Here is a 24566-nt window from a genome sequence, read left to right as displayed (position 1 = left end):
ATTTATCCCTTAAAACAAAAATCAGATACTGCACATGTCTTCATTCAGTTCAAAAATATGGTAGAAAATCAGTTCAACAAGAGGATTAAGACAATTCAGTGTGATGGTGGTGGTGAATATAAAGCTGTTCAGAAGCATGCCATAGAAACAGGAATACAATTCAGAATGTCATGCCCATATACATCACAACAAAATGGTAGAGCTGAAAGAAAACACAGGCACATCGCAGAACTTGGGTTGACTTTATTGGCACAAGCCAAAATGCCCCTAAATTACTGGTGGGAAGCAGTGGGAAGCATTCTCTACTGCAGCTTACCTCATCAATAGGCTTCCCTCACTAGTCACCCAAAATGAAAGCCCTTACTCATTGCTACATAAAAAAGAACCTGACTACAACTACTTGAAACCTTTTGGATGTGCCTGCTACCCTTGTCTCAAGCCCTATAATCAACACAAGCTTCAGTTCCACACAACTAGATGTGTGTTCTTGGGCTATAGCAACTCTCACAAAGGGTATAAGTGTGTCAATTCTCATGGAAGAATCTTCATTTCAAGACATGTAGTCTTCAATGAAGATAATTTCCCATTCCATGATGGCTTTCTAAATACAAGAACTCCTCTAAAAACACTAACAGAAAGTTCATCTTTCCAGTTTCCTTTGCATGCTGCAGGTACTCCGCTTAGAGAAGAAGTTGTTCCAGCTGACAATAACTCAAATATTGAACAAGAACCAACAGAGAGCTCTGAAGACAACATCAACACAAGACATGTTGCCAGTGAGCAAGCTCAGAATAATGACATTGTATCAGTTCAGAATAATGTCACTGTACCTGCTGAACCGAATACAAACACCGACCCTACTGTGGCAGGCACAAGTAACAACACTCACTGGATGCGCACCAGGAGCAAAGATGGAATCCATAGGCCAAAGCTACCATATATTGGATTAGTTGAAAATTGCACAGAAGAAAGGGAACCAGAAAATGCAAAAGAAGCTCTCACAAGACCGCAATGGAAAGAAGCCATGCACAAGGAGTTTCAAGCACTTATGACAAATCAGACTTGGACATTAGTACCATGTGAAGGCCAAGAGAGAATCATTGACTCCAAGTGGGTTTTCAAAACCAAGAACAAAGCAGATGGCACAATTGAAAGGAGAAAGGCAAGACTAGTTGCAAAAGGGTTTCAACAAACAGCTGGATTAGACTATGAAGAAACCTTCAGCCCTGTTGTCAAGGCCAGCACAATCAGAATTATACTCGCAATTGCAGTGCACCTCAATTGGGAAATCAAGCAACTAGACATAAACAATGCTTTCCTCAATGGTTATCTAAAGGAAACTGTGTTTATGAATCAACCAGAAGGCTTTGTAGACCCAACTAAACCTAATCATGTCTGCAAATTATCTAAAGCAATCTATGGACTTAAACAGGCTCCAAGAGCTTGGTTTGACAGTCTCAAAAATGCTTTGTTGAGCTGGGGGTTTCAAAACACAAAAAGTGACTCCTCACTCTTCACTCTAAGAGGTACAGATCATATCACCTTCCTTCTCATATATGTAGATGATATAATTGTGACAGGGAATAACACCAAGTTCTTAGAGGCGTTTATCAAACAACTCAACATCGTGTTCTCCCTAAAGGACCTTGGTCACTTACATTACTTCTTGGGCATAGAGGTTCACAGAGATGCAGGTGGCATGTACTTAAAGCAATCAAAGTACATAAAGGATTTGCTAAGAAAATTCAAGATGGAAAGCTCATCATCGTGTCCAACTCCTATCATAACTGGCAGGCAGTTTATAACTGAAGGGGAGAAACTAAAAGATCCAACTGTGTTTAGACAGGCCATAGGGGCATTGCAGTACTTGACAAACACAAGACCTGACATTGCCTTTTCTGTCAACAAGCTTAGTCAATTCAAGAGTTCTCCTACTTTAGATCACTGGCAGGGAATAAAGAGAATTTTGAGGTATCTTCAAGGCACCATCCACCATTGCCTACACATTAAACCCTCTACTGATCTAGACTTAGCTGGATTCTCAGATGCAGACTGGGCCACTAGTGTGGATGATCGAAAGTCTATGGCAGGTCAATGTGTCTTTCTTGGTGAGACACTTGTTTCTTGGTCCTCAAGAAAGCAGAGAGTGGTCTCAAGATCCAGCACAGAGTCAGAATATAGGGCCTTGGCTAATTTAGCTGCTGAAATAGCATGGACTCGTTCACTCCTTGATGAATTAAAACTTCCTCTGCCAAGGAAACCAATATTGTGGTGTGATAACTTGAGTGCCAAGGCATTAGCTTCAAATCCAGTCATGAATGCTCGATCAAAGCACATTGAAATTGATGTGCACTACATCAGAGATCAAGTACTACAAGATAAGGTTGTTGTAGCATATGTTCCATCTGCAGACCAAATTGCTGACTGTCTCACCAAGGCCTTGACTCATACACGGTTTAATATACTTAGAGACAAACTTGGAGTGACTTCCTCACCCATCAGTTTGAGAGGGGGAGTTAGAGAATGAAATCTGTTACTATACAGAAATCATGCTAGCAGTTATGTTGAACATTTGACCAACAATCAATCCCTATAATTATGCTATTCATATAATTGTGATTCATTGTAATCAATAGTATTAGTCAAATGTAATTACTACAGGAATATTTCATTGAAGACCAGCATGATTATAGGAACGACATTAGCTGGTCATTGTTGTATATATGCTCATGTATTCATCAATGGAAATCATCACCTAATTCCATATCAATATACTTTTTAACTATGTTGAGTTGAATTGTAAGTGGGATGATATCATAGATTGAATACTGAGTTGGTGTTGCTATCTAGCCTTTTCATCAGGCATTGCTGGCACGGGCTGAACCTCTAAAATGCAAGACAAAGCCCTGCTTCATATTAAAATATATATAGGCTCAAAAAATGATGGCAAGTGATGCACCCTCAGCAGCATACTTCCAAAATAAACGACCTCATTATTAATCATGTTTATCTATCAACAGTATATAGTATATACAATTTCAACTATTCGATACATTCCTATCCTGAATGCTACATATATTTTCTTTTTTAATTTACAAATGATCTGTTTGCTACTAGATATCTAGCTAGCATATATAGCAAGATCTCATTCTCCCATCTTTCTAATATAAACTTCTGCACTTGACTTCCCCCTTAGTTGTCTTCTTGGCATCTTGTTGCTTAATTAATTGATTTGTATTTTTTAAATGAATTCTATACATGCAGGTCAAATAGTATCTTTTATTAGAGCTTTGATTTGTTTGATTTTGATTCTACTAGGGGCTGTAGTTGAATTAGAAGAAAAAAACAAAACTTGATGTCTGTCTTAGCTATTTCCCCTCTGCAATATATATATGCCAGATGTACCTGTCAGACTCTTGATATAAATTGCTGCAAATCATCAGAGGGGTTTAACACAACAAATAAATTAAATAAGGAATTGCAAGATTATTGTGATAATTACAATTTTTAGTACTGACTTATGAGCTTTAAGGACTAAAAAGCATCTTAGCCGACTCAAAGGACTTGCTCTTATGTAAGCGTAACAAGGGCACATACTACTGAATGACTTAGTGATGGTCACACAAAGGTCGAGATATGACGAGCAAAGCAAGGTAGCTCGGAGCTGACTATGCGCTCGAATGCTCCATTTAAGGACTTTTCTTACATCTGTAGAGACAATCGTCACAGACCTCAATCATCTAGATACATGTGTGCTCGTTCATTTACAGATATTTAATCCGGCTAGATTAAGAAGGAATCAAACCTAAAATCTATGTTCAAACTAGAACAACTTTGTTCCAGTTGATCTACACGATTCACGGTTCTTGAACTATCTTTTAGTAGCTACATAAAACATTAACCAATGTTTAGCAGACAACATATCTCAAATTTAACAAGACATAGCATGAAAGAAAAACTAAAGAAAGATGAGGCAGATCCTTGTCCTTTCCTTTTAGAAAATTGACTATGAAGTTTCCCATCGATATACAATATTACAATGTAATCTGGGCACAAGATTCACCAGCAATATGCCATGCTAAAGCCATTGATATCCCTACTCAAGTGTCTCCATTTTGACCCTTCAATATTTAACATTGTCGGTAGGGAATCTCCCACCAGAACCTTGTCCTTTTGGTGGCCCGCATTCGATAGCCTTTTACTGCACATTACATTCATCACAACCTTATATTTTTGTTGGCCCAACCAAACTACACGACAACAATACAAAATGACAAAAACCAAAATTAAAACCTTACTTTATTTTATATGTTTACGTGTAGCTTCTTCCGTCCAAGAATGTCACCTTTTATATTTTAGTTTTTCCTCGAATCATGCAATTTTTTTTCTTTTGCCTTTTCTCATCTTTCACACGTGTATGTGAATGTACGTATTTTTTAATTTATATGCATATACAATAATATTAAACGCATTGTATACTCCATGTATGTACAAAGATATATAAGATAAGATGCAATAATGCTACATGTATGATTATGGTGAATAATATATATTATTCCATATTTAATTTGCATCATACGCTGAACCATCCGACACATGCTACTATTTAAATCATATTTTACCTGCCTTTTTATCCCTTCATAAAACACACTCGTTTGTTTATATAAATATTCTTGTTTGTTGCACCTCCATTAGTGGAGGTTTCATGCTTCAAACAAAATTTTGGAGCAAAATATTTGATTACTTTTTTCGGCTTACGTATACTACACTTGGTGATTAATAATTCTTATAGTTAAATGGTAAGTCTATCCTTAGAGGAGGGTTAATGTTTTGGTGGTTTCTGTTATTTTAAAAGCAAAAAATGGGTGGTTTCTGTTCATGATTATGCATGCTTAATAAGGTGAGAAAAGTATTCCCTACTAGAATAGTACGACCTGAATTAAAATAAGCTCCTAATCAAAATGCAAAGAGAAGAAAGTATTTTTCTTTCTGTCCTTCAATTTGTTTTCCATTCTCCCTTTTGCAAAAGGAGAAGAAGATGGATATGCTTCTTTTATACATATGTTTATTAATTAATGAAGTTTAATGATTTTCTTTTATTTCATTTCTCAATTTTTTAATTTGTGTTATCCATTACTCAATCAGCACAGAGCCAGGATAGTTATTGCGATTAAGTAGGTGAATCTTAATCCTGGTTCAAAGAAGCATATCCATTAATTAATTTGCCTCATCGAAATAACTATCCAACTTCATTTGTGTTATCCATTTTGTGTTATCCATTACTCAATCAACACAGAACTATAGGATAGTAAGTTGTGTTATCCATTACTCGATTAACATGAAATCTCTTCCTAAGCCGACATCATTCTAGGCACTAGACCGAGTCACCCTATGTATTGTAAATCACCACATAGATATACTTGGCAAATAGAAGCACTTGAGTAAAACCGCAAGCTAAAATTTAACAAAAGACAACACTTATGATCTCCTCAAAACTTTTCCCGCCTAAACACTAGTCAAACAATACAAATATACAATACTCAAGGCCATTCACCACGTTTAAGGATTGGTTGGTACTAGGGTGTGGGCGATCCCCACCAGCTCAACGTGAAGTGTAAAGACTAGAATTCCCCTCATTCAACCATATATGTTATATCATCTAATATTTTGTTTATAGGAGAGGGAAAAATATCAATGACATGAAAATACACAATGAATTAAATTATATTTTATAATTACTCACACTTATACCAAAGTCTTACATTAACCAACAGACACGGTTGGCAAAGATATTAGGAATGCAAGCTTGCTTCCTCTCAATTTAAGAGTCAAAGATTTGGATATTTCAAGGGACAAGAGAAAAAGAATGAGATCGACCATGGAAAGCAAGCGTGTGAGTGAAGCCAATTTTGAATTTTCGTACCACTAAGTCACTAACAGACTTTATTCAGGCTCATATACTTTAACTTAGTCTAAGAAACCTACCTCAATGATTAAAGGTTAAGACCCATGATTAACAAAGCCTTAAACAAACCCATTTGTCCGGTGAAAAAGAAGCGTGATATTAATTAATTGGATTATGTATGATAGTGCTCCGACAAATATTATTGGTATAGTAGCAATTTTTGCTTCTAATCAAGTTTTTCTATTCTTAATTTCTCACCTAACGCTAGCTTATTACTTTGGTGATGGACTGATGGTGTCCCTACCCACATACATACTCAGAATTCAGAGATATCTGTTTGATACCGTCGTCTTTTGTAACGATTTTATGATCTTATTTTATTTCTCAGAGCAATGCACTTGGCCGTCGGTGAATGCTGGAGGAAACTGTAACGGAAGTTACAGATTTTATATATCAAACAACCATAGCATGGCATGACCCATTGAAGACATATATAATTATGTTTATATGTAGTTAAACAAAGATTATGAATATCAAAGTGGTCTGGAATGGGTGAGGACGGTGGAAGGGGGCAACATATGAAGAATGTAGACTGATGTGGGTCAAAAGAGACACTTCATTTTAATACCTAAGATTTGATATCTTGCGAGTTTGTGAATTAGAATTAGCGATCTAGATAGAGATCATCGAATTTGAGTATAGAGGATATATATGTTTTTGTGTTGCATATACTTATACTTTAAAGTTAAAAGGTGAGCATTTAAAAAAAAAAGTTAAAAGGTTGAATTCATAATTTCCCTTTAAAGCGGTATGTACGTCCTGAATGATAGTTCAAGTGGTAAAAATTAAGTGACATATGAGTTTGATAAGGAATATTCAGAGATCAATTTCTGAAAGGGCCGGAAACAATCATTCTCACTAATATAACAACTCTCGTTACACAAAAATACTCAAACAGAAATGCTCAAAGACACAATCCTTTGATTGTTAGGTTAGTATCTAGGATTTCACTTTTTGAACACAAAGTAACATGTTACTGTGCATAAAATTAAATACTTGATGTTGTGATTTGTTTTGACCCGCTATCTAAGGAAGGGTGAAAAGCGGGACATGAATTAATCTAGTACGAGTAATTCCAATGTTTTGTTTCTCTTTTAAGTGATATTTTATTTGATTATATGATTCTGCTGTCACATTGGAGGACCCATTGAATTCGATCAATCACTCCCAGGAATCTGTCTTAATTAATCCCAGAAAGTTAATTGTGACGACAAATTGAAAACGATGGGTGAGGAATTGTGATCGCAATTATTTAAATTAAGGGGTGACCACAATGATTTTAGTGGGTATAAGGTTTGACCCAATTCCCCTGAAGTAACAAAGATACAAAACCAGAGGTTCAGAGCAAAGCTTCAACATTGAGACTCAGATTTTTACTTTTAGTTAATGCGTCTTTGGAAACTATTTAATAATTGATTCTGAAACTAAATTACTTTTAAGATAAGTTTTAGTAAGTAGCATTTGAGTTTTAAAAATGATTTTGATGAAAAAAAGTTGATCCAAACATATTAGTAATTCAATTTTGGTTGAGAGCAAGTTATGTACTCCTATAAGACATATATATCATTATGGGTTCAAACGTGCAACTAACATGGTTAATTATTCTGTTCAAAATTAAGTGGAGCATGACAGTAAAAATGACTTTTGGTGGAAAAGCATAAGTCAACTCACTTTTTCCCTCTTTGACATTTAAAAGTCAACAATAAAACGATGTTTTGGCATTAGTTACCGTTAATTAAAATTTTGTCAAAATGAAAACTAAGATTGATAATGATGTTAATTTGATGTCGTAAAAGAAGTTTCTGGTGCACAGTGCACTAACCAAACTTTTACTGAGAATTTGGTCAAACAAACTTTCGCAACTGCTTCTGATAATGCTAGAACAATTTCATGTCAGTTAATATACAGGTTTGATATTAAAGAATTAGGGCATGACCTAGACTTTCTTTCTTAATTGGGGTCTATATTTATTCATTCCAATAATTAGACATGCCCAAGTAGTGGCTCGCCATTACTGAATGAACAAATGTAGAAAACAACTGAACTAGATTCCACCCACAACATTCAATTCTTCAAACCACATGCTTGTAAATTTCATTCAATTAATAGAGGTCTAGTCTAATTCAACCCCACTTCATAGAAATATATGAGCTACTACTGCCCAAAAATAATGAACAAGTTCATGTGCCGCCGACAGTGGAAAAACAGTTCACCTTTCATTCCATCGATAAATACAATTGATCCTAAATGGTACTGCCCTTCGTCCTTTTATTGACCCCATATATGTATGTAAGTACTTGACTACTTGCCTAGCATATAATATAGGATATAGGCTAGAATATATCTTCCAAACAGTACATGCACATGCATAATTTCCATTTGAGATTCACAGTAAATTATAGAAGCCTGATGATCAAATATCAATCCCCTGCACTGACCAAATCGTAAATGCTCATGCATGTACCAACAAATTCATGTGTTAACTTTCAGGCTCATTTTCACTTTCTCTATATGATTTACCCCCATTTCCATCGATCTTTCCATACTAATTTGAGAGCATATGATAAATGTGGAAGTTGAACTCTATTTTTTTTGTGTTATGAAAGTTCAAGTTACATAAGGGTATTTATTTCCCAAAAAAATTGTATTCCTAGAGTTGAACTTATAGAAGTGAAAATAGCTTCCCGTACAAAACTTGACTGCAGTGAATGCGAGTAGAGTACTAACAAGTGCAGTGAAAATCCAGAGAACTTCTAGTTTTGGGGTCATGGCAGAGGATAAGTCTCTTCATCACAGCTCATAGCAGCACAACTAGCAGTTGGTACATATTCATGAACTCATCATGGTACGGTTTGCCAGTGGGTACTGTCCGGACAACTGTATTTTCAGAGAAGGGGGTCAAATAATAATGGTCAAGATAGTTATATTGTTTTCAGAAGAATCGCAGACGAATGAATGAAATTTATGGAGGAAAGAGGAAGAGGGAGGTAGATAAATAATCACATCTTTATGATTGTTTGTACATCAAAATCAATTGTTTGTACGGTAATCCCAATAGATCCAAGTCGAATATATATGCTCCTCCACTTGTGGGACATTGGACCATGGCTGAATTTATGTTACCCTAATCCAATTCTAAGTTGGACAAGTCTTCAAAAGACCTCACACCAAACACAAAATTAGTTTTTACATAACGTTGATTTGGTTTCAAATTTTAACTGTTACTTTGGGTTTGTAGGAAGTATTTATGTGTGCATATAAAAAAAAAGGATTATATGTAAACAACACTTCATCCTTTAAGCAAGTGGTTGAGGGTTCGAATCTCAACTCTTGCGAATAGAAAAAACTCATTGGTCAGCCCCCTACCGCTTAGTGCGCTGACCGTGAGATGAGAGATTAATCTCACGGTTGTCGGCTGTAGGAATACCTTGGTCAAGACCAAAAAAATAAAGTATATTGAGACTAACGGTTAAAAATTGGCAGAAGTTAATTTTCATCCGCTGTAAATATTAGCAACGGTTAAAAACTGCTGCAAATATTGGGGCAGTTAAACAAAATATGTACGATAATTAGATGTTATTGATAAACCGTGTGTTTGAGAATCATTTTGGTTAACATAAAGTTAAGACTAACTTAATTTTCCGATTTACCAAAAAGTTAAGACTAACTTAGTTCTTTTATTCTGCTATTTTTGCTATAGTAAAATGTTAAAATTATTTAGTAATTCTTGTGGGTTTCTTTTTTATTTTTAATAAAAATCTGTTAATTTATGGTCCATTTGAGGACATGAGTAAGCGAACTTAATTATTTGAGTGATCCATTTTGTTTGAGCTTGAATATCTGTAATAATTAGTGTGGACTACAGTGTAGGCCTTAACTCATACGCTCATTATGGGAAGAGATTTGGTTAAAACTTAAAACTAGGTCTCCTCTATAATCACTTACCTGAAATGACTCTACAACTTGTTCCATTGACGATTGTAAAAGATAGTGAGAGATATAAAGGAAATCTTAGTCACTTGTAGTTAATTGATCCACATCTAGTAGAAGTGATAAATGGTTATTTTTTATAGATTCACATCTAGTAGTGCTAAAATTGAAACCAAACATTCACTAAAAAAACTAGAAGCATCTTCCAATTTTGCAACAGTGAAACTCACAAGATCAATTATGAGGAACATTCACATCAATTCTAGTGAGGCTAGCTCTCTTAAACCTTAATGACATTTTTTCATACACACATTATACTCAAATTTAAACATTGCTTAAACCAAATAACACTTGAATCAACCACCAGTTAACTAATATTTTAATTGAATAACAATAGAATTAAGCAAAAAAACAGAAAAAGCAAAGTATATATACTAATAAACAAAGGTAGGAAATTATAAATTAAAAAGAAAATATTTGGCCGCAGATAAATGTCGGTACGACCGTACATGCATGAACTTTTGAGAGAAGAAGAGATCAAAGAGAACAGGCTGTAAGGGAAAGGAGGAAGAGGGAGTGAAGATTGATAATAAGATCTAGAGGCCCTACTGAGATTTTCCCTCTGACCCTCACAGTGAGAGAGAAAGAGAGCAATTGTGTTGAGCAGGACATGACATGGGTGTGTTTGATACATGATAGGGAATCTCATCTGTAACATTAATGTTCCAATTTTCACAAACCCCTGCACGGGTGAGTAGTCGATCAATGTTACTTTTTTGCTGGTGTTAGCTCAGAAGTTTAATGTCACAATGGTCAGATATGGCCTAGGGAATTAAATGAAGAGTAGCCTACTCTAGTTTTTTCATCCATTTTTGTTGGATTCTTACTCTAGGGAATAAAGAAATTGAACAATAGCTTCTTAATTTCTTAGTAGGCATTCATTGAACATTGAAAGTACAAATTTCTTAGAGTGGATAAGAGATCAGGAGAGATGTTAATGATAACTATACAACATTCAGAACATCAGTTTATCTAGTATATGTATGGGTCAAGTCAAGATTTGTAATTTTTGTAAGGTGCTAGATCTCCCATTAATTAATGCTTATCTTTTATGTTTGTTTGCTTTTTAAATTTTAGTTAATTACTACATATATTTTGGAGAATGAAAATTCTAGTTGACACAACATTTGTCCAGCACAACTTGCACACCTACACTCTTATTTTGGCGTATTGATTTTTTGTTTTATTATATTTAAAAAAACATGATTTTTCACTAATTTAATTTAACAATGTTATGCCTAGTCGTGCATAGTGAGTGTCATATGTTATAGCAGCTCTCTTTGGAACAAGAATTATAAAATTAACTTATAAATGTTAAGGAATAATTTATATTTTTTAACCATAATTAAAGGGTCCATTTACCATACACAAGAATTTTCTTGTGTAAGGTTACACAACTCTCACTTTTACCTACTATGATAGGTTTTCAGGTCATTGATATTTTTCATTTAAAAATATATATATTTACTACCTCCTCCTCTCCATCACCTTCCTCCCCTCAACCTCCACCATCCGTTGCCGGCACCACCACCCTATTTTCTCCAGATTTATCGAATCCTTTCTTCAAACCTTCCTTCCTTCAAACTCACCAGAAAACTTTCTTCAAGCCACCAAATCTGAACCAGATCCAAAAGGGGTGTTGCAGAGAGAATCTAATTGGGTAAGGGTAATTGAGAATTTAATTGGAGTTGAAGGAGGAGGATTTTGGAGGGATGTTTGATTCACGTTCTTCTCACTTGCGTTACCACCGTACCCCGTCATCGCCCTTTCCCCCATCGCCAGCGAAGTCGCGACCTTCTCTCTCAGGTCGTTTTCTCTCTCTCTCAAACTTGCTCTGTTCTGATTGCTTCCAAATTTTTGCTGTTTTTGTTCCAGCATTGAACCCTCTCTATCTGTTTGTGTGAAAATTAGGGGAAAGAAAAGGGAAGAAGTGGATTCCACGCATGATAATGGGTCTACAGATGGTCTTTGAACCCATTTATCGTAAATCCTACAAGAGCAAGATATGATGTAAAATTCTGGAAGAGTAAACTATGTTGTTGAGTTAAATCAATCACGAAGTGCCCTCCTTCATATGAGTTAAATCAATTCTACGGGTGGTTTTGTTTTTGTTTATGGGTTTTGATTAGGGTGGTTTTAATTTTTCTGGGCAAAAACCAAACTTCCTCTTCCTCCTCCTCATTGTTTGAGCAAACCCAACATTTCAGATCTGCAAATGACAGAGATCGAGCAAACCCAGCATTGCAGGGAGGAGAGAAGGAAGGGGTGGAGTTGGTGGTGGAGGAAGGAGGGGTCGGCGGTGGCGGTGGTGCCGGCGGCGGATGATGTGGAGGTTGAGGGGAGGAAGATGGTGGAGAAGGGGGAGAAAATAAATAAATATTTTTTAAAATTAAAAAGAGTGACCTGCTGAGAAACCTGTAATAATGGCTAAAATTAGGCTGCGTCTAGTGTGGGTCAGTTTCAAACTGACCCACCGTGGATCAGTTTCATTATGCTTATGATAAGTCAAAAATAACCTTCATTTTTAAATTTCTCCATGTTTATCCTTCGCCCAAATTCTTTCTTCTGCATCTGTTACCACCGACAACACCATAGCACGTCGCTGCAGCGTCGTAGCCTCGCCGCTCCACCGAGTTCTTGTTCGCCTCATCTCCAACTGCTCCTTCCCCACCACAATCGAGAGAGGTCAATCCACCATATCCTCAACAACCCCCTTTCTCTCCGCCGTTGGATCTGATGATCTTCACGCCTTTGTTGGAATCGAAATCGTGGTTGAAAGCGATGAAATCACCGTCGGAGGAGAAGCTTGGGAACGAACCGTTCAGTCTCAGCAACTTCAAGTTCGGGACGGGTGAATGCACCCGGTGCATGGTCGCGGGTGTGAAGCAGTGCAGGGCCGGAGGCGTGACCCGAACTGGTAAGGTTGTGGGTTCAGCGAGGTTCAAATCGGGTAAATCAACTCTGAAGATGCTCACCAACCATCCTCCGCGATCCTGTGGAAGAAAATCGTGGAGTCTCGCGACCAAGATGGCCACCCACCACGCTCGGAGACAACAACGCGATTCTCCACCCAATTTTGGATCTTGGTTTCGCTCTTGAACCCATTCAATTTCGGATCTGGATTTAACTTATGCGGTTTCGGATCTGGGTGTTTGGAGGGGTGTTTTGGGTGGAGGATTTGGTCGTTGGGGGTGGTTTTAGTGTTGGCGGATGTGATAACCGTGGCTATCTCCATCTCCGGGAGCTGGATTTGACGGTGGTGAAGTTCTATATGAGTTTTTGGTAGGGTGACTTTGGGTGGAGATGATGGGTTTGCATGTTGCTTCAACTTCAGTTCTGGGTTTTTGGTAGATCCATGGTGGCGGTTCTAGTAGGCTGAGGGAGAGATTGACGGTGGTAGCAGTTCAAGCACGGTAGTGGGGTTGAAGAAGCATGGGAAGGGAGAAGGGTGTTTTAGTAAAATTAGATATATTTAATTAATAAATTTTTATTATTATTAGCTGATCTATACTGTTCAAATTAAAAACATTAAATCGAGCGGTTGAAAGTTGAGCTGATCCACCGTGGGTCAGTTTCAAACTGACCCACGCTAGGCAAAACCCTAAAATTAGGGTTGTGCAACCTTGCAAAAAAAAAAGTTGTGTACACTAAATGAACCCATAATTAAAAAAATTGGATTAGTCCAATCGATTGAACAAAAAATTAGTGGAGTGACATTTCGGTTAATTTAGAATGTTGATATGTGCACATACATACGCATTTCAGCGGACATCCAAGAAACATATAATTGAGTAAAGGTTTTTAGTTGTTCCTAACATTAGTGGCAGCATAACAACAACTAGAAACCGACACTAATCCACGTGCCCCTTAAATATTCCAGAACTTTGTATATAAGGCTAACATTTTCCTTAAATTTGTGTTCACGAGTGAACCGCGTGGGATACTAAGTTATGAATCATAGGAGAATTCAATACTTAGTTTTATGAGCTTGAGGGCGTTACAGACCCGCCCTAGAGATCTCCCTACCAGCCTTCTCGTTTCTAACCTTCACCATGATTGTAGGTATAAGGATCCTCCCTCCGCAAACCATTTGGTCAATTCGATCCTCTTAAGGACATTTACCTTCCTAAGGATTACTACACTCGGTTTTAGCAATGATTTTGAGTTTTGAAAACAAGTATCTAGTAAGAACAAGATGTTATTGGTAGTGAAAATGTCAAGAACATGAATAGACTTTGATTACATTATCAAGATGTTGCGAGTCTTAAAGATTTTCGGGCAATTTGCTCTACATATACTTCGAAAACTCTAGCCTTTTTGCATAATTGTCCCCCCTACCATGTTGCTACAAGAGCTTGGTATGAGGCTAGTGCGCCTTAACCTAATCAAAGATATAAAATACCTTTGCCACAACGGTCTTCGACAAGCCGCGACACAATAGGTTGGTCACCTTTGTTGAAGCGGGTCGAACGCGACGAAGCAAATTGCTCAAATTTTTAAAATATAAACCCAAAATCTTTTGATACATTCAAATCAGTCAGGCCCAAAATTCAACATTTCTGTCCAATTTAAAAACTAGTTGATCTCATAAACGCTGAAAATGGATAAATAATCAATTGAACTGAGTCAATGGTGGTGGTATTTAGCCCGTTTGAATATGAATCACCTGTGAGAAAGCGAAAAGGGAATGGCTGAAAATGACTTCACCATTTTTATCCAATAAAGGAATGATAAACAAAAATTACATTCATCAAAAATGGGAACAACAAGATCAGAACAGTGTGAATCACACCATGAAATTCCCCCCACTAAGTTTTAAAATTCAGAAGCTCAATTGAAAGTAGCTCGAATAAAGCAGAGAAGAAAGAAAAGTGCAGCAGTAGCACAAAAAGGAAGACTAACAAAAGAAAAGACTCTACCCACCCACACAAATTTAAATTCAACCCACATCATCATATCACACATGTAAACTTAAAAAGTAGTTGAATTGCAGCTTTGATTGTGGTCTCCTCATTTTTCTCTTTCTTTTTCTTCACACACACCGCTTTTTCTTTTTAAATAAAAAAATGTCATTTGTTTCACATTTTTCTCATAGCACATCAAAACAATTCCCTCCTTAATTCCACACATAAATATTTAAAAAAATTGAAATATTTGGTTTAACATAGGTGAAAGAAGTAGTAAAAATCCTTAAGCATTTAGTACAGAATTCGACGTCAACAATATATGTGAGTAGAATTTGTTCGTAGAGATCTACACACTTAATATGATCTCTAAACATCAAGAGTATTTGAATTCCGTCAAATCAGAAAATATCTTATTTTTTTAATTAAAATTAAAGTCAAATGTAATTATCTCTCCTATGTGGCATGCTTTGGTTGGATGACTGTGTAAAACTATTTTACACTGTCAGTGCATATCCATTAAACTCTTTCTTAATATCGAGAGAATTAATCTCAAAACTGTCGGATATCGATTCGATGTGAGATATATAAAAAAAAAATGAAATGAAATGACGTGGCTATTAATTAGGAATGTTCTTGGATTGTAACATTCACTCACCCACACACTCACTATATAAATCACGTTGCAGTCCTTTCTTCATCATCAACAGCATTCAACAGACACCAACAAAATCCTCCACAGTCAATTTCTCTCTCTCTCACTCTCTCTAACTTTCTCTCTCTAAAAACAACAAATTACAGAAATGGCGGCACTGAACACCATGGATTCTACCTTCGAGGTCGACAAGCTCACCTACGAAATCTTCTCCATCTTGGAGAACAAGTTCCTCTTCGGCTACGCCGACGCCGAGAATCCCAAGAATTCAGTTCCCAATTTGGCGCAATTTTCATCAAAATTGGATAACAACACCGCCGGCAAGGTCAGGATCCTCTGCATTGACGGCGCCGGCTCCACCGACGGAATCCTCGCCGCCAAATCCCTCGCTCACCTCGAATCCTGCCTCCGCCGCAAGTCCGGCGACCCAAACGCGAGCATCGCAGGATACTTCGACGCCGTCGCAGGCTCCGGCGTCGGCGGAGTCCTCGCCGCGCTTCTCTTCACCCGCGGCAGCGACGGGCTCCCGATGTTCACCGCCGATGAGGCGGTAAAGTACCTCACCGACAACCGGAGCAAGATCTCCCGGAAGCCGGCTGGGTTTCTCCGCCGGCGAGTTTTCCGGCAAGTGTCAAAGGCGGAGAAGCTTTTCCAGAAGACGTTCGGCGAGTGCACGCTGAGGGACACTCTGAAGCCGGTGCTGATCCCCTGCTACGACCTCGTGACGCGCGCGCCGTTCGTTTTCTCCCGCGCTGACGCGCTCGAAATGGACGGTTACGATTTCAAGATGCGCGACGTGTGCGCTGCCACGTCAGCTGACCCTGCCTCAGTGGGCCCCACTGAGATGCGGTCTTTGGACGGAAGGACGAAGATCTTGGCCGTCGACGGCGGCGTCGCGATGAACAACCCAACCGCCGCCGCCGTCACGCACGTGCTGAATAACAAGCATGAGTTTCCGTTCTGTAACGGCGTTTCTGACCTGTTAGTCCTTTCCCTTGGCAACGGAGAGTCAGACTTCAACGCCGTTAACTCGCCGTCAGGGTTTGTGAAAATCGCCGGTGAAGGTGCTTCCGATATGGTAAGAACCAACTACCAATAAGAAATCTTATTTTAATAAAAAATAATTATTATCCTTTTTATCGTGATCCCTTTTAAATTATAATTGGAGTGGTGGTTAGGCTAAGAGTGATGAATTTCTCACCTAACAAACATATCCATTTAAATATTTATTTAAAAAAAAGGTGTGATGGGTTGGATTAATTTTAATTATTGGCAAATACTAATGATTGTTGAAAACAATAATGCAGATTGATCAAGCTGTATCAATGGCATTTGGAGAATGTGGGATGAACAATTATGTGAGGATTCAGTCAAACCGGGTGATGGCGAAGGCCGAAAGCAAGGCGGCGTCGGATTTGTTGGCGGTATCGGAGGAGATGTTGGGTCAGAAGAATGTGGAGTCTATTTTGTTCAAAGGAAGGAAGGTAGCAGAGAACACAAATTTGGACAAGTTGGAATTGTTTGGTGGTGAATTGATCAAGGAACATGAGAGGAGAAAAACTAGCATTTTGCCAACTGTGGTGTTGAAGAATTCCTCTCCCTCACCAAGAACATCATCTGCTACTACTTTGTCATCTTTGTCTTCAAGCTGTTAGAGTGAGGGGAAAAGATTAGTAGGAAAAAATTCAAAATTGGATTTCATAGAGGGTTGGATTTTTATGTGAGTTAAATGTTGTGATTTTGGGTTAACTGCCGCTTATGACTGATCAAGGAAAAATGAGTCTGAGCTGTGCAGAGCTGAATCCTCTATACTACTACTACCTACATTATGTAGTTTTTGGGTATATATTACATGTATTACATGTATTTACTATTTAGTGATAGTGGTTTGTGCATATGTGGTTGTCAAAGGATGAATTTTGAGGCCAAGTATAGAGCTATGCTTGATTTGTGAGGAACTGAGAATTAGATTGTACTGTTCAATCAGAATGTCTGATTGTATTGTGACTAAAAATGCACAACATTTATTCTATTAAATTTAAATCCCATGACTAAATGATTGGTGTTTTTTCCCCAAGTGACACATTTGTTAAATCTGATGACTAAACTAATTTTCACAATAGGGAATCTTGAATTAAAAAACATGTGTAAATATATTTTACATTAAAAAAATATTACAGGAGGAAAGGCATTTTACATAAACATTTAAGTATACTTCATTATCTTATTGTTTAAATTAAAATTTAGCTTTTTTTTTTGTGTTAAATTAATATTGGACACAATGCGCTTTCAAAATGAGAAAATTGGACCCAATGCATATAGTGAGAGGTAAAGTCTGATATTGGGCCGTATTCTGTCCAATCTGCATTGTCCACAAACGGTCCAATGAATTTTTTTTACATTTAACCGAAAACTTCATTTAAACGAACCATTGACAAAAAAGTTTAAACGAACCAAAAAAAAAGATGGCACATCAGAGCAAAGAAGGGGAACAAATCATGGAATAATCCTTCCGTGCAAGAGAGTCGGCCACAACATTATGTTACTACCATTTTACATGAATCAAATTACAGGCAGCAGAAAAGACTAAGACAATCCTGGATCAAAGTGGAAAAGTAAGAGGATTCTACAACTTGTGTTTTTTATTTTCTTTAAAATGGTAGAAGAAAAAGAATACACCTCAAACTATCGGACAGAGTGTCAGTGACATGCTGAAGTGACCAGCAGAGGTCCACTCCTTGGTAGGAGCGTCGAGAATCTTCATAAGGAAGGTTTCCCATCGATTGATATTTTACTTGACGCATGAAGATTCGAACTCTCGACCTATGAAGATGTAAGAGTTAAAGTCGGAACATGGGCCAGTTGTGTCAACCCAAGTTGGTCGGATTCGACAACTTTGACTTCCAAATTGTAGAAATGTTTATGATCAATCTCAAATGTTACATTTCCAAATCCCAAATCATGAGCTAGATTCAATGCCCATTTAGAACAATAAGTCTCAACAAAAAGAGGATAACACATCCAATCACCAGTTTGTTGCAATAGCAAATACCTTGACATTTATATCACGAGCAATAATGCCTCAACCCGTGCCCACATCCTTTATGAAGGAGGCGTTGATGTTAATCTTCACCGTACCAACAAACAAAGGAGACCACCTCTCGGCGGACTGAGGAAGTAGATTTGTAGAAACTGCAACATCATGGCCAAGAACTTTAGGGAGAGAACACATATTTTCCATTGACAACACTTAGGTAACTAAAAGCAGAGAGTTCTAGGAGATTATCTTGGTACGCCGATTTCACATCGTCCAGGCCAAACAACGATCAATTCCACAAGTGAAAATAGAGCCTTCATGTACAAAATAGCTACAGACGCAACAAATCACATCAGTTGAACTTATACATATTTTGCCTACATTTAACCGTGTGCACCAACAATGTAAAGATTATAATGTTTAACATTTTTTATTTTAATTATTTGTGATGGGGTGACAATAATTATTTTATTTAGTAACTATGACATTGACAATAAAAAAAAACTATGTTAATATTTATACATACATTTTTAAATAGAGATTAACAATGGAGGAAATTCATATTTCCAGAAAAGTGATGATGCCTTCTATCATGCATTGAGTGATTGCCACATTGCAGCAAAGAACAAATTCTCAGTGTCGACATCGAGGAACACAAGACAACAACAGAAGATCCCTCTCCTTGGCTATCAATGGCGGATAGCAACGGCGACAAAACACTGCGTCTAATCGCCGGCGCATTCAAGGACCTCGCCAGCGCAGTCGCCGATTCGCAGAAGGCAGAGGTGGAGGTTGCTCCCTTCTCGCAGGCATGCTCTCTCGTCTCCCCTCTCTTCGGATGCTTAGGTGTGGCCTTCAAATTCGCTGAAAGGGATTATGTTGCCAAGGTAATGTGTAGATTCATGATCATGGGTTTTTGATTCAGCTGTAACGCTTTGGATTAATTGGGTTTGTTGTAATTCTCAAAAGGGTCTTCGAAAGTCTGAATCTTTATTTATTTGGTTGCTGCTTTCAGTAGAATGTCTCAGCTGAGGAATTCACACTTTTTTTCTTGCTTTCAGCTGAGAGCCCTTGATTTAAATCATGCTCATTTTTTATGATTACAAAGAAAAATAAACAATTTTTTTAATTCTTTGGATTAGTGAAATAGTTTTTTTTTTGTGTAATTTAGTTTTATCTTTTAATGATCTCAAGACATGAAGTGAGATTGAGCATATAGTTTCATCTCCACGTTGGGCACTTAGTACTTAGTGTATCTACTTAATGCTATTTATTATGATGATTTAGCTTACTTTTGTTATGCCAAGGTTTCAAGGTTTTTGGTTTATTGTTTGATGATCATAGGTTGTAGATTTATCAGAGGCATCGAAGTCCATTCCGACTTTACATTCTTTGATTGATCGGGATGTACAAGCTGATTCTGTCAGGACTGCGGGCAGCCATACCAGAAATCTGTTGAGAGTAAAGCGTGGACTTGACATGGTCAGAGTACTCTTTGAACAAATGCTAGTCACTGAGTATGTACTACATCACTCACTGCTTTACATTTTGCTTTGTGCTAGTTTCTTCTGTTTATAAATTGCTATGTTTTGCTTTGTGCAATATTAAGATAGGATAAAATTATGCTATGAAACTGAAGAGGGATGAAAAATTGGAAGAATAGCTTCTAATTTTCATCTGTGGATCCCAGATGGCCAGGGTGAAAAAAGGAGGTTGGTAATTGATTTCAGCCCCTGTTGCTTGTGGGGTAGGGGAGAAAAATAGCCCAGTAGCGAATTTGACATTCAACATGACCATCAAACTTCAATCACAAAGACTGGGGTTGGTGCCAATTGAGTTACAAGCTCATTGACTTACCGTCTTATTGTCATTATAGCATCTATAATCTATAATCTATAATAAAAAACTCCTTGTTGAACAATGTGTTTGTTTATGGCTGTTCTTTGCCCTGTGACCAGTATATTCAATTAAGGGTTGTTAAACTCGAGAATCTATATATACCTTTAGAGCTTCTTTAAACTCTTCTTATAGTCCCAACTCATAAACTCATAGGATTTTACCTAGTACAAATGTAATATTTAAAATCGTATAAATAAATCTAATGTTTATGTTTTGCATTTTATGATTGAGCCCTAGCCCCAACATTTCATGCATAAAAGACTACATTTTGGGTAGAGTTTCCATTTCCCTGAAGACTTGCTGACTCTTTCATAAACTCAAATTCATGTGAGTTTAAGCAGTTTGTCTGAAGTCTATCCAGAATCAAGTATTAATGTGAATTAACTCGATTTCACAGAGAAATTGTGAACTTTCAAGATTCTACAAGTTGATAGTTTGACAACAATGAGTATATTCCCCTCTTCCCACTGTAACTGATTAATTCGGATTCTGTTTCCTGACCAGTTTCATTGTCAAACCAGCATGACCCAGAAAATTTAGTAGAAATTGATAAACTGGAAGTATTTCCTTTTTCTTTTTGTTTATTTTCAAATCTACTGATTACAATCTTCTCAAAGGTGCTAATTGCTTTGGTTTTTCATTTGAAAAACCTTGGTTTTGTTTAAAAAACTGTCTAGTTCTGATTTGTCAGAAGGGGTTGTAAAGGCAGTTCATTTCTGTTGCGGTCATGTGATATTTCAGCCTTTATTGTCCTATTTTTATCAAACACTTTTGGGTTAAGAAATGTTTGCAAGCACTATAATATCATAGAAGTGAATGCTTCAAATACTGTATCCCAGTTAGGCCTAGGTAGCTTGAAACATTCAAGTACCAATTCACACTTCACACTTCATCATTTTCTGTTTTTACTGTTATGTTTGATACCAGTTTGACCATGGAAGTAATCAGAGGGTTCGGCCTGCACTAAACCGGTGAATGATCACCAGCTTGTCCATTCTGGTCTTTTAGACAAGGGTCAAAACAAATGAAAATAGTGAATAGTTCAATGAAATGTTCCTTAATGATGATGATGATTTCCATTACCTTAAATTTTTTGCTTTTAAAGAACTTTTTCACAACCATCTTTTGTAATGTAACTACAGAGTCTAATGGAGATAGTTGTAATTTTAAAACTAAGATTGAGGTTCTTGCCATTTGGTGCCAAATCTCAGTGCAGTGTATCAAATAAAAGCTATTCTTGAAGAAGCTTTAAATTTTGGCATCCAGTCCTACAACTTTTCAGAAGCTTTAAATGGCAACATTAGCCTTAACTTATCCCCAAGTACCTTCTTTCGCCACAAAAACTTACTTGCCTTATAGCAAAAAGTGATTATCTCCATAGCCATATTGTGTTAGCTGATGTTAGTTATTGATACATAATTACATATTCAAATTAACAAATAGTCGGATATTGAGCAAGTAGCACAGAAAATGTATCTATCTATAAGAAACACTTGTGTTAACCCCAATAGATGAATATCTTGTGGCAGGGGAAACTCCCTTAGGGATCCAGCTTCCAAGGCTTATGAGCAGGTATTTGCACCTTACCATGGTTGGGCTATCAGGAAAGCTGTTTCTGCTGGAATGTATCTCCTTCCTACAAAGGAACAGCTTTTGCAGAAACTCAATGAGGACGGTAAGTGTAGCCTTAAGTTTACTTTCTCATTTATTGAAGTTTAATTCCTGGAAAATTACTTGACAGTGTAGTTGGGTCTAGTGCTAGAACAGGGGAGGCAGGGTAGCGAGAGAGAAATGATTTATTTGAGATCTATTCAACAGGCAACACTTTCATCGTTTTTTGGGACTTTTTCTAAGCAGTTGCATATCTCAATTCTCAGGTTTAACCTTAAAGTTTGGGGGTAGAGTAGTATTTTTATTCTTCTATGGTTCTACCCACATTGTTGTGAGCAACTCCTAGGAGCATCAAAGCTACATGAATTGAATGTTTAAGCGTCCTTTGCACCATATTATTAAACTAGTGTAATTTTTTTTTGAAGCTAAAACCAAGAGAGATAATATCAAATCAATTCTGCTCCATCACATTGTATCTTGTGAATATTCTTCTTACCATTCTTTCTAAATGTGGGATTAGGACAGTGTAGAAGAATGGAAATAGGAAAAACCATTTTCAGAGACTGTTGTTCAAAATTTGTCTTGTAAATTTATGCATTCAGGATGCTCATTTTCCCCCTTTTCCTTTTGTTGCTTTCATTTTTTGATTCAGAGGCGTCAGCAAAAGATCAAATGCAAATATATGTCTCGTCATCGGCATCTCTAATCCAATATATTGACAAACTCTTTGTTTCCAGAGACTTGGGAATAGATTGGTGAACCTTGGATTGTATTCAAATTGTACAATGTAATTTGCTATTAAGTTATATGCCATAATTCAAGTGTTTAGTATTCATTTTATTATGTAATTAGTCCATATTACAGTTGATGTTTTTTAGCGCTAATTTGCTGGCTATTAAGATGCTACTGGATATGTATACTCAATGGTAATAGTGGGTTCCAAACATATTTGACCGGTTCTATTGAAAAATATAATCTAGCAGTAAAATGGTAATTTATCCTCTTATATGGGTGATAGTGGTAGAGAATAGTAATGGTGGTAGTAATAATGGTAGCAACGGAAGTGAAGTGTGGTAGGTGGTGATAGTGGAGGCAGTCAGTGACAGCGACAATGGGGTGTCAAGTAGCGGTGGCGAGGTGGAGTGTGACATGTGGTGGTAGAGTTGTGGTAGATGGCGGTGGCAGTGTTGTGTGCATAAAAATGATGGCGGTGATGGATGGACCAGACGATGATGGTGAGTGGTGCTTGTTATTGGAGGAGGAAGGTGGAGTCTTGGGTGCACGGTGAAAGATTTATGGCAATGATGATAGAAGTGGATGGTTCCCCCACATTGTGTGGAGGTGGAAAGCGTCAAACAATATTGATTGTGAATGCTATCAAGTATTGTTGATTATCAAGTTGTGATGGATATAGACAATGTTCATGGATGGTTGCGACGAGTAGTTCTTTGTGGTGGTGGTGGTGAATGGTGTCTAGGGATGGTGGAAAACTTGAAATGGTGGAGGGAGACAAAGATGATGGTGTTTGTCTTGTGTAGTGGTGGAGGGTTCTCAACAACAATGATGATGGATGGTGTTGGGTGTTGATGACGGTGGAGGCTGTTTGTCAACAATAGCATTGGTAGGGGTGATAAGTGTTTGTGAAAGGGGTTGAGTGGCAGTGATAGATGATGCCAAGAGACGATGTAGTGGTGGAGGGTGCTCACCAGTGTGATGGAAGATGTGTTAGATAGCAATGGTGATGGCGATGGAGGGTGTTGGTTACGATGGTTGTGTTGGAAATATCAAGCAACAATGGTGGCGGTGGTGGGAGGTGTCAAATGGTTACAATGGTAGGTGTCAAACAATGGTGAAAGACATTAGGTGGTGATAGCGATGGTGTAGAGTGTAGGCGGTAATGATATAGGTTGAAATTGAGAAGAGAAAAGTAACTACCATATCCTCAACTCCCATATCCTACTTATTTCCACTCTAACTCGTCTTTCTACATAAAAAATTACATTAATGATCTAGAATGGATAAGCCAATATGCTTATCATATCCTATAATCTTAATAAATATATGATTAAAATACTTAGTTCAAGAGCTTTGCAGTCCATAATAGTCGTACCCGACTCAAATAAGATTGTCTCAGTGAATGATATATATTATTTAAACAAAAAAATTCTCCATAATATTATGATCACTAGCGAGCTCTTAAAGTACTATTATTTTCTCTAACAATTATCATCATCTTCCATTTTTCCATTTAATAAGTGTCATGAATTAACAGTTAATTTGATTTTATATTGCAAATATTTCAAAAGTAAGGGTTTCTTTTTTTGTTACAAAAATGAGGAAACAATGACACAAACAAAATCAAGTGATGTTGTTGTAATGGGTATAGTTTGGGCTTCTGGCCCCATAATTAATCAAATAAAAAAAGAAACATACAAAATTCACCAATAATAGCAAGAAATAAAAAAACAGTTACACATAATAAATAATGAAAAAAGAAAAAGAAAA

General features: G+C 37.2%; 2 protein-coding genes across 2 annotated transcripts; both read left to right on the top strand.

The window, feature by feature from the left end:
* Positions 1 to 15552: 15552 nt before the first annotated feature.
* On the top strand, positions 15553 to 17557 carry LOC130724720 (patatin-like protein 6). Its single transcript, XM_057576011.1, has 2 exons — positions 15553 to 16592; positions 16822 to 17557. Exons 1-2 carry the CDS (start codon positions 15663 to 15665, stop codon positions 17167 to 17169), a joined length of 1278 nt encoding a protein of 425 aa, XP_057431994.1. The 5' UTR covers positions 15553 to 15662; the 3' UTR covers positions 17170 to 17557.
* Positions 17558 to 19100: 1543 nt separating this feature from the next.
* On the top strand, positions 19101 to 23007 carry LOC130726554 (accelerated cell death 11). Its single transcript, XM_057577837.1, has 4 exons — positions 19101 to 19438; positions 19896 to 20068; positions 21980 to 22125; positions 22714 to 23007. The coding sequence occupies exons 1-4, from the start codon at positions 19244 to 19246 to the stop codon at positions 22818 to 22820; spliced, it is 621 nt and encodes a 206-aa protein (XP_057433820.1). The 5' UTR covers positions 19101 to 19243; the 3' UTR covers positions 22821 to 23007.
* Positions 23008 to 24566: the final 1559 nt, after the last annotated feature.

The sequence above is a fragment of the Lotus japonicus genome, chromosome 6 (genome assembly GCF_012489685.1).
Source record: "Lotus japonicus ecotype B-129 chromosome 6, LjGifu_v1.2".
Classification (NCBI taxonomy): Eukaryota; Viridiplantae; Streptophyta; class Magnoliopsida; order Fabales; family Fabaceae; genus Lotus; species Lotus japonicus.
The sequence above is the reverse complement of the archived record's forward strand: the minus strand, read 5'-3'. Positions and strand labels throughout refer to the sequence as shown.

Bases quoted from the DNA above. Each gene is read 5' to 3' on its own strand.
- LOC130724720 (XM_057576011.1), top strand. From the start codon at position 15,663: ATGGCGGCACTGAACACCATGGATTCTACCTTCGAGGTCGACAAGCTC. The intron at 16,593-16,821 runs GTAAGAACCAAC...ACAATAATGCAG, and splicing joins GTGAAGGTGCTTCCGATATG to ATTGATCAAGCTGTATCAAT.
- LOC130726554 (XM_057577837.1), top strand. From the start codon at position 19,244: ATGGCGGATAGCAACGGCGACAAAACACTGCGTCTAATCGCCGGCGCA. The intron at 19,439-19,895 runs GTAATGTGTAGA...TGATGATCATAG, and splicing joins AAAGGGATTATGTTGCCAAG to GTTGTAGATTTATCAGAGGC. The intron at 22,126-22,713 runs GTAAGTGTAGCC...TTTTTGATTCAG, and splicing joins GCAGAAACTCAATGAGGACG to AGGCGTCAGCAAAAGATCAA.